Consider the following 13,364-nt stretch of genomic DNA (forward strand, 5'->3'; position numbering starts at 1 on the left):
AACTCCAATATTCAAAACATATTTACACATGCTCCTCTGATGACATTGCTTTGGTCTGGATTTCAAATATTTCTAGACATTTTAACTAATGTCTGTATCCTGAACTTGTCCCAGCACACCCAAGGATGATATCTTGACACAAGTATTTCTTCAGCCTGTAATTTAGGGACTCCTCAAACCTAATCCTATACCGCCACAGTTATCTTCTCCTTGCCATGCCAGCATTCAAGCCACTGATTTTGATGAAGCCTCGGGGCCCTTTTTAGTCATTCACCTCACATTCAGTTGAAATGTAATTATGAGGACTGTAATTACATGCAGAGATCAAAGGGTTGTGTGTCAGTGTAGTAGCTGGTTACTTAAAGATTTATTTTCTGTTTCACATAAGGATTTTTTTTTTTAACTTATACTGAGTCTGTTGCTCAATATCACTAGATAACAAGACCAATATGTGGAAAGGTTGCTGATTTTAATTTTACATACCAGTGCTTCTGATATATCATGTGAAATACAAAAAAACAAATTATAATGATCAATGAAGAAGAGGTCAGGCAATCACGTTCACACAGCAGTATATATATAATGTGGTTGAAAATGAATACACAAAGCAGCAATGAAAGACATCCATCCTGTCACTGTGGACTCATCTGTGTTATCCTTTTTATTTTGGATATGAGGATCATGTGGAGACTGCAGAGCACCGAAGCAGATATCCACAATGTAATGGCCTCAGCGTGTGCAGAGTCTACAGTAAATCCATGAACAGAACTGTGGGGCAGACCAAAAACCAGCAGAAGGCATTACTCACTCTTTTTCTGTAACTGGAAAATGGGAGCAATCAGATAGAGGGGGAGTGTTTGTGAGATCATTTCCTGTCTATCTTTTTTTTTCTCTCTCTCGCTCTTATTTGCCAACCTCAACATGTTTCCATGTGCCACTGTTACAAAGTCTAAAAAAATCTGTCTGTGTGAAGCCTGTTCGGTCTGCAGGTAAAAGAGGGCAACAGAACTGCCGCAGCAAGTAGGTCAGTCAAGGAAAAAGTTGAGAAAGAGATGCAATTTATGTGGTGATTTTTATAAAAATTATTTGCCAACAACTGGAGTGTTTACCACACTTTCCACAAGTAGGAACTGGAAAACTTTTTTTATGCTATTCGGAGTTGTGGGACCACAGAAAGTAATACTGTATAAAATAAAAGCCTCTTTGTGTTCACAGTGACACGTTTGAAAGTAAATTAAATATTTTGCATCAGTTCCCTTGCCTGGGGAACCATTTCTGTGAGTGTTTAACTGTTCTCCGCTGCTCTAACAGGTCAGGGGATATTGGATGGGAAGTACTGCGCCTTAATTTCACCTTGATTTCTTCAGGACAAAGGACTGACCTGACTTGTGGAATGTCAGTGCTTGGGGGTAGAGCAAAGTGGGGCCCATCAAAGAGCAGAGGTCAGGATTAGGCGGGGGAAGGGTCCCGGTAATTGGTGGGGGCAAACTGAGCTCTTTTGTTTTGAACAGCAGTGTCCTGCATGGTCTGGCTGTCTTTCTCTGCTTCTCAGGCAAGTCCTGCAGAGTACAGGGACAACATAAAGCTGACTTCTCACTGGGAATCCGCAGTGAGGGAGAAAGTGCGTTTATCTTATAGATCTATAATTAACACTGTTAAGCACAGTCATTATGGTGACAATGAAAATATATACACTAGTAGTGCTGACACAGGACCACCAACAGCTCATACTATATTTTCAAATAAAAACTGCTGTGATATAAAGAGAGCAAACAGTAAGTACATAAATAAATGAATGGGTGAATAAAATTATTCGCAAAAAGTTTACCACCCAGGGGTTACTAAAGCGAGTTTCCACTTAAAAAGAATCAAATAACTTCAATTAATTGTTACCACATCACCAGTACAACATTTTTAAAAAATTGAATTTATTGATTATTGTGGTACTATCATGTGGTACTATGTCAATATAGCTGCTGATTACAACAAAAAAAGAAAGAAAGAAACTTGGCAAAAAAAAAAGTACATTAAGTGTGTGTGTGTGAGAATGAACATCCACATTCACAAGCACACATGCAGTATGTGTAAATAAATATGCTCAATAACAGTAAAGGTAAGAACAGAAGTCAGGTAAAATTAAACAAATAAAACCCAGAAAGTCTGTTTGTATGCATTCTGGAACAGTAATATGAAAAATTGTATCTGAGTTTACAGGAACACACATAATGTAAACCAAAGCTCCTCAGCAGCACGCTGCCAAGAGATCCTGAAATCCTGCTGCTCTGGATATTGTTGGAGCGGCTGTGGTTGACATGTCTCTTCAGTGTTGCATGGATTATTTTAAAAGGTGCTCTGAGGATTTGGAAAATGCCACTGCTTCTGTTTTCCCAGAGCTTCAAGCCTTTTGGTCTCAGTACTCTTTGATTTAAAGCAGTGTTCGCCATTAACTCAAGCTAGTTCAAAATTGGTGTTGGAAAGATGTGCATTGCCTCCTTCCCTGTTTGTGATAACCACAGGCAGGATATCTAGGTGCAGCCAAAGTCTGGAGAATGTTGTTTTGTTAACACTGGGTTATGAACTGGTGTTTCTGGCCCCCTTTCTGATGCACAGGAGCCAACTGCTAGTGGGTGTGAAGTAATTGGGATAAGGACTGCCTGCTTCTAAGAATTCTCTCCATGAAAAGGTGTCTTATCCCATCAAGGTGAGGGGAAAGCAACTATCCTATGCAGAGGAGTTCAGATATTTCAGTACTTATTAATAATAAATGAGGACAGAACTGATTGTGAGATGAGTGATGGTAAAATGCATCAGCTGCAGTAATGTGGCTATTGTACTTGACTTTGGTCCTAAAAAAAACACAGCTGAACTGTAAATTCTGCTTCTTGGCTGCTTCTAATCTGATCCAGAGCTTTGAGGAGAGAACAAAAAATATAACGCAAAGGAAAGTAACTAAAATCTTGGGAAAATCCACACTGGTTGGGGTGTCCATCTCGGATATGTATAAATGACTGGCAAGAGAGTCCAGAGCAGACCCAGGACATGCCACAAAGACTCTACATCTCCAAGCTGGCATGAGATTGCTTGGTGGAAATGTTGTATGAAACTGCTGGGGTAAAGGTCACCTAAGGTACTCTACTGGCTTTGCTGCCACAGAGACCCTGACTCTGAAAAGTATGAGGAGATGTACATGTGGATGACAGATATGATGTGTAAATGTATTGCGTATTCACATTACAGAAGTCAGGATACTGCATGTATTCTGTAAATTGTATTTACAGAATGTAACACACTTTGGTGTGTTCATTTCCAGACTGGATTTCAACTCACTTGATGTTGAGATATAATCAAAGGTGTTCCAAGTGCATCTGTTTATACTTCTCTTCATTTTTTGTTAACACAGCAACAGCAAAAGACAAACATGTTTCAGTCCTCAACCCTAAACTGTGTCCGATTAGGGTGGGTGGTAGGGAAACATATCGTCCATCAGTCAATACATTAAGTATTCAAATACATCAGCAAGCACTTTGCCCTCCCCAAATGAGAAATAATACATCATACACAGTGTAGTATTAAAACCAATACCACACATGCATAATACATTATTATACATACTGCAATATTATCTCTTTCTACTGCAATATTATCTCTTTTTTTGCACTACATCACTACTACTTATCTTTAATGTACGTACTTTGCAACATTGCACATATTTGTACTATAGACTGTCCTCTCTTAGTACGACTTTCTTTTTATTTAGTATGTTTCGCTTGCGTGTCTTATGGGACTTGTCAGTCCAAGTCTTCTGTTTTGCACCAACAACACCATGTCAAATTCCTTGTATGTGTAGCATACCTGACAATAAAGTGTTTCTGATTCTGATTTGACTGTAAAATATACACAAATGAGAAGAACTCTATGTAAACCAACATAATAGAAATCTGTCATAACCTATAAACCTATGTTGTGTTATCTTCAGCTGAACCTGAGTTTTATTCCTACTTCTGTATTTCTGTATCATGTTCAAATGAGAAAACTTGGTTGTTTTATGCCCATATAAACACACCAGAACCTGATAAACCGTACTGTCTGTGGCTGTTGTAAGATGTTCCAAGATTTTGTGCTGGTTTCTTGTCCAAAAGAATTATTCAACAAGGCTGTGTAACTGAACAAGCACAGTGCTAGATGACTGAAACACAAGTGTCAGTGATCAAATGATTAGAAGGGAAAATGATATTGCAATTAGTCAAAAGTTACAACTGAGAACACGAGTGACATGAGAGAAAAATGCCCTTTAGGTTTCATAAACCTAATAGGCTGTGCAGGAAAGAGCAGCAAATGTTTTTCTTCTGCACTGCTTAGGTTCAACTTCAGCTCTACCACCTTATTTATTTCACCTCTTAGCTCCACCCCTGCAACTGTCTTGCCAGAGAAAAGTGGAAATTTCCAGTAATTCCTACTGCTTAGCAAGCATTGCCCCTCCTCCTGCTAGTTTCCCGCCTTTCACTCTACCTGCTCTTTCCTGCTTCATGCTGGTCTGAAGACCTCATGGCCCTCTGCTACTCAACCATGTGTTGCCCAGCAGTTTTTACTTTGTACAATGTGAAAACCTACTATTTCTCACATAGACATCTTATGTTTATTATAGTCATATGGTCTATTAATTTCTATCCATATATTGTTAGCAGGCTATGATCCTTTCATTAAAGACATTGAAGATTAATGTTTAACAAAAATAACGTTTTTTAAATTAGTTAATTAATTTCTTTGTTTGGGTGGTAGATTAGCAATTAAAAAGCATTTTTAATCTGTCATTTGCGTTGATCTTTCCGAGAGAGCCTGTTTCTTATTTTGAAAGTACATCACATCTTGTTAACCTCTGAATAAATATTACAGGTTAAGCAATGTGTAACTATTACACTAACTCTTGAATGATGAACAAGGGTTGGCTTGGGATCACAGAACAGATTGCAGATTTGCATTTTTATTTCTCTGGCTGATCTGATGTTCTGGTGTCTTTTTTTTCATAGATATCACATGCTCTAAAGCTTGCCTACAACTGATACATCTAGGGTAAGATTCAAGATTCAAGTTAAGTGACAAGCTTTTGTTGATTACAATGAAGGTGTGGGGTGGCTCAGATATGAAAAAGAAGATCTGTTAACATGTTTACAACCTTGGAGGTCCAGGCTATCTCTTTGCTACATCTGTAGTTTTATAACTTCCTCATAATTCAAGACCATAATACAACCATGTACACATGAGCCGCAATGATTCTTGATGGAGAATTTTTTTAGATGAAGGACAAACAAAGCCACAAGACAGCTGGAGTGGAGAAGTTTGAGTGTGTTGATGGCATGAGGCACACTGACCTTAGACCCATTGTGAAGCACCAACAAAGAGCCATCTGCACAGCAACCAAAGCTGAGATGAGGGACTCGCACACAGGGGGACCGAGTGAGGAGGGGGGGCAGGGCCACAGAGACCTGCAGAGTGTGAAAGAGAAAACAGATTAGTGATAAAGAAAAATTAAAATTGGTCTTGATAAGCTTGAAAATGTCTGAAACATCGAAACACTCAGTAGGAATATTTCAGAGGTTTGTACACAAAGAAAATAAGAAGCTGCACATCATATCAACACAGAGTGCACGTGGATTTTTCTGCCGCTGCTTAAGTGGAAGACAAGAGCTGCTGGCCTAATCACTCAAGAGCACATTTCCTGCCTTCTGCATGATGAGATGAAGTCAACCGACGCTGCTTAGGGATAATATTTAACCCAAACCTGCATGTCAAATATGGCGGGTAGTTTGTTCATTCTGTTAGAGCAGAAACATACAGGCTTTGTCTTTGCATGGACTGATCTGAATTTTAATAACATGATTTATATCATGGTTTAGAAGGTAAATGAATAGTTTGGATGTGAATAGGTTTTATAGTGCAACCAATATTTGGTTTTCCTTTAGGCTGCATTTCAAAACAGTGAAAACAAAGACAAAATGGTTTCAGGGACATCTGTAGAAATCACAAATGTTTCACAGGTAAGACATGAGAGTCAGAATTGCTTAGCAACAGCAGTAAAAAAAAAAAAATCTTGCAGCCTGTGTGGCAACAGAGAAACTGCTGGTGCTGCCATCCAGTGGTGGACTGGTAGCACATGCTGGGAGGGTGGGGGGGTGAACCCGGCACAATGATCAAAAGCTCTCCTCTCTGAAGCATGTGTGTGCAGTACGATGAAATGGCTGCCATCATTTGCAGGGTGTACGCCGTGTAAAAATGAAAAAGGACTCGATAGTAAGAAGTGATATCCTCTTTCCATCCTGAACATCATTCGAAAATGTGTTCAGTAATTCGATTGGCTGGAAAATGCACCAGCTCTCATGGCGGATGGTTGCTTAGCAACATTCATGGGAGGGTGGGATATGGGTGGGAGGGTGTGAGTGTTGGGGGGGTGGGGGGTGGGGCGTTCTTCAAGGGGAGGGAGCATTGTGGGTGCAGGCAGTCTTTCTGGGGAAATACCTGGCAAAATTCCCAAATAAACAAACAAGAGAGAGAGGGGGGGAGAGAGAGGGGGGGGAGAGAGAGGGGGGGGGGGGGGGGGGGCAGAGCTGGAGACAGAGAAGGACATGGGTATTTTCTAGGTTCAGATAACAGTCTAGAGATAATGGGAACAAGGCTTTTTATAAGTGCTAACACAGTTTGGGGACAGGAAGTAGAGAGCATTTTGTTGAAAACTTTGCCTCTAGTGAGATAAAAGTTGACAAGAACTTCAGAACACATAATGAACTGCCTGTTGCTTGAGACAAATTCAACTGCAGGATTAATCTTTGGAGAGACAGAGTGGAACTGGGGAAAAACACTATGAGTGGCATAACAGGATGTGAGCCATTGTAGTTGATACGGTGTAGCAGTCTGACGAGGAACAGACGAATAGGTCATGGACGAGCATGTCGTTCTCAGATAAGAGTGTGGAGAAACACTACCTGTGCTTGCACGTTCTTGTCCGTACGGTTGGGTGTGTAGGTGTTTCCAAGTAACTGTTTGGATAATTACTTTTTAATTTTCATGAGCTTAACTAAATCCAACAATGTCAGCAGTCTGCAGTGTATTCAAAATAATGAAAAAGGACTAAGATGTCAAGATATTACGAGGTGCGAAGAAGAGGTATTAGAAAATACTAAGACGGTTAAGCTACAGGAAGGAGAAAAGGTGGAAAATGTGCTTATATGGAGAGGAGGGGTAAAAAGGACAAGATGGGAGGGGTGGGAGGGCTGCTGTGGCTGGAAGGTACAGCCTGCCGAAGGAGGTGGGCCTTGGAAATGGCTGCTGCAGGCGGTCTCTACAGGCAATGAGGACTCTTTTGTCAGGAGCAGGAAATGAGGTTTCTGTTGTGATTAAAAGGAAGGTTTCTATGGCAATGCAGAGAGCCGTGTGCACAGAGAATTTGTTGGGAGTGGAGGGGGATAAGTGAGAGTTGAATTTCAAAGAAAGCAGCCTCCTCCATCTCATCTCCCACCACTGCCACCCCTCTGCTTTTCCATGGCGCCCTTTTATCTCTGATAATCTGTTTTCATAGCCACACAGTTGAGACTGTGAGGAAGATTATTTTGAAGTCACCGGTCAATCAGCCATAAAGGTTTACAGAGTAGCAGTTTCACTTCCTGAAACTGCAGCTGCAAAACCTCACACTCAAAAATGACATTTTTTAAACAAATACACTAATTACAACCACACAACTCAATAATTAACATAATGACCTAAATATGTCTTTTTTACTTAGACAGGTACAATTCTGTTGAATCACCCCCTTCCCTTGTAAAGTCCATGTTAAAAAAAATAAGATGGCATTAGTATGACCTTTAAAACCTAAATTTAGTAACAAGCTTTGTTAATTGTTTCACTGAACAGTAGGTAAAAATATGTTTCTTAAAATAAGTTCCCCATCCTGATTTTCTTTTTTGTACAGAGGAAGTAGCTCTTCGAAGCAGCGAATGTCATCATTGCCCCAATACAGGCTCGTTCCAGGATGTTTGGATGAGATGGCATTTGAAACTCATGAGGATCAAAGTGAAGTTTTTATTTATCCTTGCACACTACAAGCGACACTGGCTGTAGAAAAAAAAAAGATACAGATGTTCTTGATATTACTGCTACACATGGAGATTATATGGTAATCTGCCCAGTGTGCCTGCACTATGAATGAGTAACTGACTGAGAATAAACAGATGCTGATGTTAACAATTGTGGTGTACAACAGAGAACCAGTATAATGGAAATGTCACATGGGACAGCTTCATTTAAATAATGACACTGATTTTATGATAAAAATCTAAGTAATATGTGATAGTGTGATTCACCAAAATACACCCGAGAATAATCATTTTTATTTCACAATCATAAATGTGCTCAAAATCAAGTGTGTACAGTGGAAGTGCGAAAAGCTCCTCACCTCCTTTTTGGAAACTCGGAATCAAGGTCTCAGCATGGCAATTAGAATTACAAAAGGTTCTGCTGCCCCCAACCTTTCTGTTTGAGCATAGCAGCAAGTATCATGTCATGAAACGCTGCCAGTGAGGGAGGGCTGTACTGAGACCAGATTGCATAGTCAAAGCCAGATGGCAAGTCACACATCAAAAGGACAGCTGGTTACCAGAGTCTGAAAAGGCATCTTTATAGCTCCAAACCTAATTAGCTTCAACTAAACAAATCACACCAAGGTATAATACAGCAGGCAATGCCAATGATTCATAATAAAAAGAGACATACACATAACATAATTAAACTTAAAATGTTAGTGTGCGCAAGCTGCAAGATATCAAGATGGTTCCATCAGTGGTCACGGCCTCCATTGATCTATATTATGGTTAACAATGAAAGCAGGCCCTTCAACTGCAGATGATAATCCACATTAACTACTCTGATCAGGTCAATGTGTCAGTGACGGTGCGTCTTCCACGGAGCCCTGTCTGCCATCAACCTGCTGACTGGTCTTTGAGGCTTTGGTTGTCGTGTGATGGATTGAACTCTCTTTCTGCATGACCTATAAATCGTATTGATAAAATCAGATGAACAAAGTATTTTTAACAAGTAACCATGACGTAAACCATTAATAATCACTCAGAATCAGATTCAAGTGTAGCACTGACACTTTTATTTTGTCACACTAACCCCCTTCATTATTCTCCTGCGAAGTTCCCCTTGTGAAAGTGGCCGTTCTTCCTCATCAGTGAAAGAAGACTCCTCTGCATCATACTTCACACTGAGGAGTCCAACCAAAACATACACACCCATCAAACAGATGTTCCAGGTGTTTAAGTATATGTGTATATTTAATTATGAATGTGAACATCTCAAGAACACATAAAAGGCTGACCTGTTGACTGCCGTTTGGACACTGATATTCAGCTTAAGCAATTCTGGATTTTGACCCAATAGGAATTTGGCCAGGTCTTTTGGATTGTAGTCCTTTTTCAGATCCTGAAAGCGTTAAAAATACAGAGACACGCTATATTAAAGAGCAGAAATGAGAGAAAGTTATGTATATACAATAGGATTATATGAAGAAGATTGGCCAGGTTGGCAGGTTACTTTGGAATTGAGGAAAGCTTGTATGGTGAGCAGTTCATTAGTCTTCTGTTCCACCAGACCCAGATAGGACATGATGTTGTTCTCACTGATCCCTGCTGAGGAGCCCAGCATTTCCTCTATCACAGAGCGGTCACATTCCATTTTAGAGAAGGTGCTGTTCACTCCTGTGAGATGGGAGAAACCAAGAGTCAGGATTACCCTCAGAAGTCTGGAGTTTCTCAGACATACACACAGTACATGTATTTTAAAAAAGTCTGTATTTTACAGGTCGCCACTATCTTGACAATTTCATGGGACATTTCCTGGTAAAAACTATGCAATTTGTTTCAGATTTTAGGGAAAATATATTTTAATTGACATAACAAATGAAAACCATTTACATTCAGTCATTATTAATTTACAATTGGATATTGTTCTGCATATATATTGATCTGCCTGTTGACAAATATCACATTTTTGCATGTTCATCTGACCTACTGTCCACTGACTAAAGACTCCAGGTTACACTGCCAAATTAATGAAATTATTATACTAATTTAGCAACAGAAATTTCAATTTCCCCTGTAGTTACTATCAAATTGCATCTTAATAAAACAGTTGTCAAACCTGTTTTAATCGCATCCAGGATTTTGCTTATGATGCTGGCTTGGTTTTCATAATCCTCAGCATGGGATTCAGTTTCCTTTTGTTGTTCATCAGTGTCTCTCAGCAAAGTGTGGTGATCATGCTCCTGTTGCAGACCTTTCACTCGAAACTGCTCCATCTCTTCTTGGAGCTGCAGATTCACACATTTCAGCGTAATCAGATAAACAAAGAGATAATGGACATACATCAATAAAATTTCTCCTCACTGAATACCACATCCTCCCTTTCAATTGCTCTACAGCAAGTATTCTACAACCATGGCCTTAGAAGTTCTTCTTACTGGAATGGACTGAAATGAAGAGTGTGTCCACAGACAGTCAAATAGAGAAAACATACTCACCTGGCTGATTTGATCCCTCAGTGCTTCAGCCTCATTGTTTTGCTCATTAACAAAATTTAAGAGCGCAAAGTTCTGGTCCTCAACTACATAGTGAAACAGCAATATATTAATGAGATACATACACATGCAATAAACTGAGTAATAACTGGGTCCAATAGCAGGTTGTGCTGGTAAGACTTACCCTGGATGAACCTGGTCACCAGCATGTCCAGGTTGTCCTCCCCTGTCACTCTCTGGATCCTCTCAAAAACCTCCTCTAGCGCATCCAGCGACTCTTCCCCTGAGTCCATCCTCGGCTGCTCCTTCAGGTCTGACACTGGGACAAACAAGTACTATTACCGTCATATGAAGCGACTGTCTCCCTTATCACCTGGATTAGCATGAATTGCTGTTGCAATGGACATATTAGTCTGACTTCCCACATGCAACATACTTAAACCAACCATCCCAAACAGATGTTGTAGACTCAGAAGATGTTGCTCTAAACATTGGCAATTAACTGGCACCTGTACTTTTGTTGTTGTAAAATACAGAAAATAGCTACAGTAGACTTTTCCATCTTTTACAATTAAAATTCTAGGGACCTAAGGATGGGATTATTCTCTCTAGCTTGTGCTCATGGGATTTACAGCACTGTAGGAGATTGGAGATAGGAGACTGTGCCTGGGCATTTGTATAGCATAAGCTGAAAATTGGTGGGATTCTTCACTAGATTAACATTACACGTCTGCATTATTATCATCATTGACAGCATCACTGATATGTTGTCATTATTATGTTAAACAGCAATATTAGCTAAGGCAAAATGACCGTGTCTTACATTGTCTGTGTCCCAAGTCATTGCCATCGTCCTGCCCGCTCCTCTCGCTGCATTTGGTGGTCATAAACTCTTTCAGGCTACACTCATGTGCAATAAGCCTTTCCAGTTCCTTCATCTCAGCATTGTACTGGGCAAGATCCTTAACTGCCTTCTCCTTCATCATGGTCATTTTGGACTGAGCCTCCACCCTGAAGTTGAAAGGTTAATAAATAAGATGCATATGCAGGCGCATATCCCCCGGATTTTAATGACAGTACACAAACTGTCTAAAATCTGACCTAGCATCATAAGCAGCAGTGGACAGGTTGATCATTTCTCCGATCTTCTTGCGGACCTCCTGCAGTTCCTACAATATGCAACACACAAGTGCAGATATGTGCTTTTTACTTGAAAACTTAAAAGCAGTGTAAAAACGTCAGTAGTGAGTAGTTCAGTAGTAGTTCAGTAGTCTATGATGTATCCTCTGACCTTGTCTAGCCTGTTGTGTAGTTGCTGGAAATGGACACGTTCAATGTGAAGTGTCTGCAACTCCTCTCTCAGTTGGCTGTTTTTGGTCAGCTGTTCATTGAAGCGGGTCAAAACCTGAAGAGGATATTGTACGCAGACTTTCAGATATTGTAGTAATATGTGAAGATGTGCTATGTGTGCTCCTTTTTAACTCACTCTGTCCAGTTTGGATTCCAGCGTGTGTATGGCCTTCTGAGTCTGCTGTATCTCAGACCTTTGTGTGTCACTAATACAGATCTCCCCTTTTCTCAGCTTTGCCAGTTTCAACTCTATGTTTGAGATCTGCCCGAAAGATACAAACATAATATAAATACATGTGATAAACTTTGGTTTGTGTGTCCAAAAATATCAGTAAATGTGAAATGAAACTAGAATTAGTAACATATAGAGTGAAAAGGCTTAATTAACCTCTTTTTCTAGCTCTTTTTGACACTGCTTCTCTTTCCCCAGCTCCTCATCTAGCATGTCTCTCTGCTCCAGCAAAGCACGAAGACTCTGGGTGTCCTCACTGTCCTGCTGCTGGCGGGACAAGCTCTTACATACACCAAGGTTTCGATGAAGCTCCTCTTGCTCCTTCAGCAGCTTGTCTATCTCCTGCCTTCATACACATACATAAATACAGCTGATCAGGTGAATAAAAATGCATGTTATATACATTATGAAGGAGGTGTACTGTTTTTTTTTGTTTGTTGGTTTGTTTGTTTTTTACTGTTGTTTGCGGATCTGCTCCCGGGCCTGAATGCTGTAGGCCTGCCGATCTCCTTCCATGATCCTGAGTTGTCTTTGCAGTTTCGCTATCTCTGATTCTGTTTTAAAAAACATCATATGTACATTATGGCAATTTGCAAAATAACATTACTAAGAGAGCATCTACATTTAATAGTTCATAATAACAACAAATTCAATGTTACCTGCACCATCAATATCCATCTCACTGTTGTCTGAGTGGGCACTTGCGGCCGATCTTCCACGAGGCATGGTTACACAGGGTTTTACTGGATAAAAATAATAAGTAATGTGACACTGTTAGGAGAAAATATTGTGTTGGTCGTCTGATTAAACCATTAAGTTTAATCAAACCTAGAAAATTAGTCTCATATTCAGCTTTAAAATCTAGATTGAAAGCTGAATATGAGACTAAATATGTCAAAACAGTTTTTCTTTCAGTTGTTGAATGGAAGCAGCATTTCATTGGCACTCTATTTCTCGGCCTATTACATCACTAAAGTAAGACTTCAAATAGGGAGTGAAGATTTGATCTATTTTTTTCCCCTTACATTGGTTTTAATGTGGTAGTTTATGTGAGGAAATGCTGCATAGACATATTTGTATATTTATCTTTATTATTTACTTGAAAACATCTTTGAAAATGCCTAGTTATATAGAACAATATAGAATGTCAAGTTTTCCCCCAGTAGTTTCACATTGAAGAAAACATTTTTCTTCACAAAGATGTGCACTGCTGCAGGT

At 39.8% G+C, this 13,364-nt stretch overlaps 1 protein-coding gene across 1 annotated transcript; it reads right to left on the bottom strand.

The window, feature by feature from the left end:
* Window positions 1–8,920: 8,920 nt before the first annotated feature.
* Window positions 8,921–12,872, bottom strand: odad1 (outer dynein arm docking complex subunit 1). The gene is made up of 14 exons (XM_041033515.1): window positions 12,806–12,872; window positions 12,604–12,700; window positions 12,303–12,492; window positions 12,051–12,176; window positions 11,856–11,969; window positions 11,666–11,733; window positions 11,388–11,575; window positions 10,749–10,883; window positions 10,568–10,650; window positions 10,189–10,357; window positions 9,583–9,746; window positions 9,368–9,471; window positions 9,163–9,253; window positions 8,921–9,034 (listed from the first exon to the last, which is right to left on the bottom strand). Exons 1-14 carry the CDS (start codon window positions 12,870–12,872, stop codon window positions 8,921–8,923), a joined length of 1,710 nt encoding a protein of 569 aa, XP_040889449.1.
* Window positions 12,873–13,364: the final 492 nt, after the last annotated feature.

This window comes from Toxotes jaculatrix, chromosome 3 (genome assembly GCF_017976425.1).
Source record: "Toxotes jaculatrix isolate fToxJac2 chromosome 3, fToxJac2.pri, whole genome shotgun sequence".
Taxonomy (NCBI): Eukaryota; Metazoa; Chordata; class Actinopteri; family Toxotidae; genus Toxotes; species Toxotes jaculatrix.

Bases quoted from the DNA above. Each gene is read 5' to 3' on its own strand.
- odad1 (XM_041033515.1), bottom strand. From the start codon at position 12,872: ATGCCTCGTGGAAGATCGGCCGCAAGTGCCCACTCAGACAACAGTGAG. The intron at 12,493-12,603 runs GTAAAAAACAAA...ATGTGTATGAAG, and splicing joins GAGCAGATCCGCAAACAACA to GCAGGAGATAGACAAGCTGC. The intron at 9,472-9,582 runs GTAACCTGCCAA...TAACGCTTTCAG, and splicing joins AAGCTTTCCTCAATTCCAAA to GATCTGAAAAAGGACTACAA.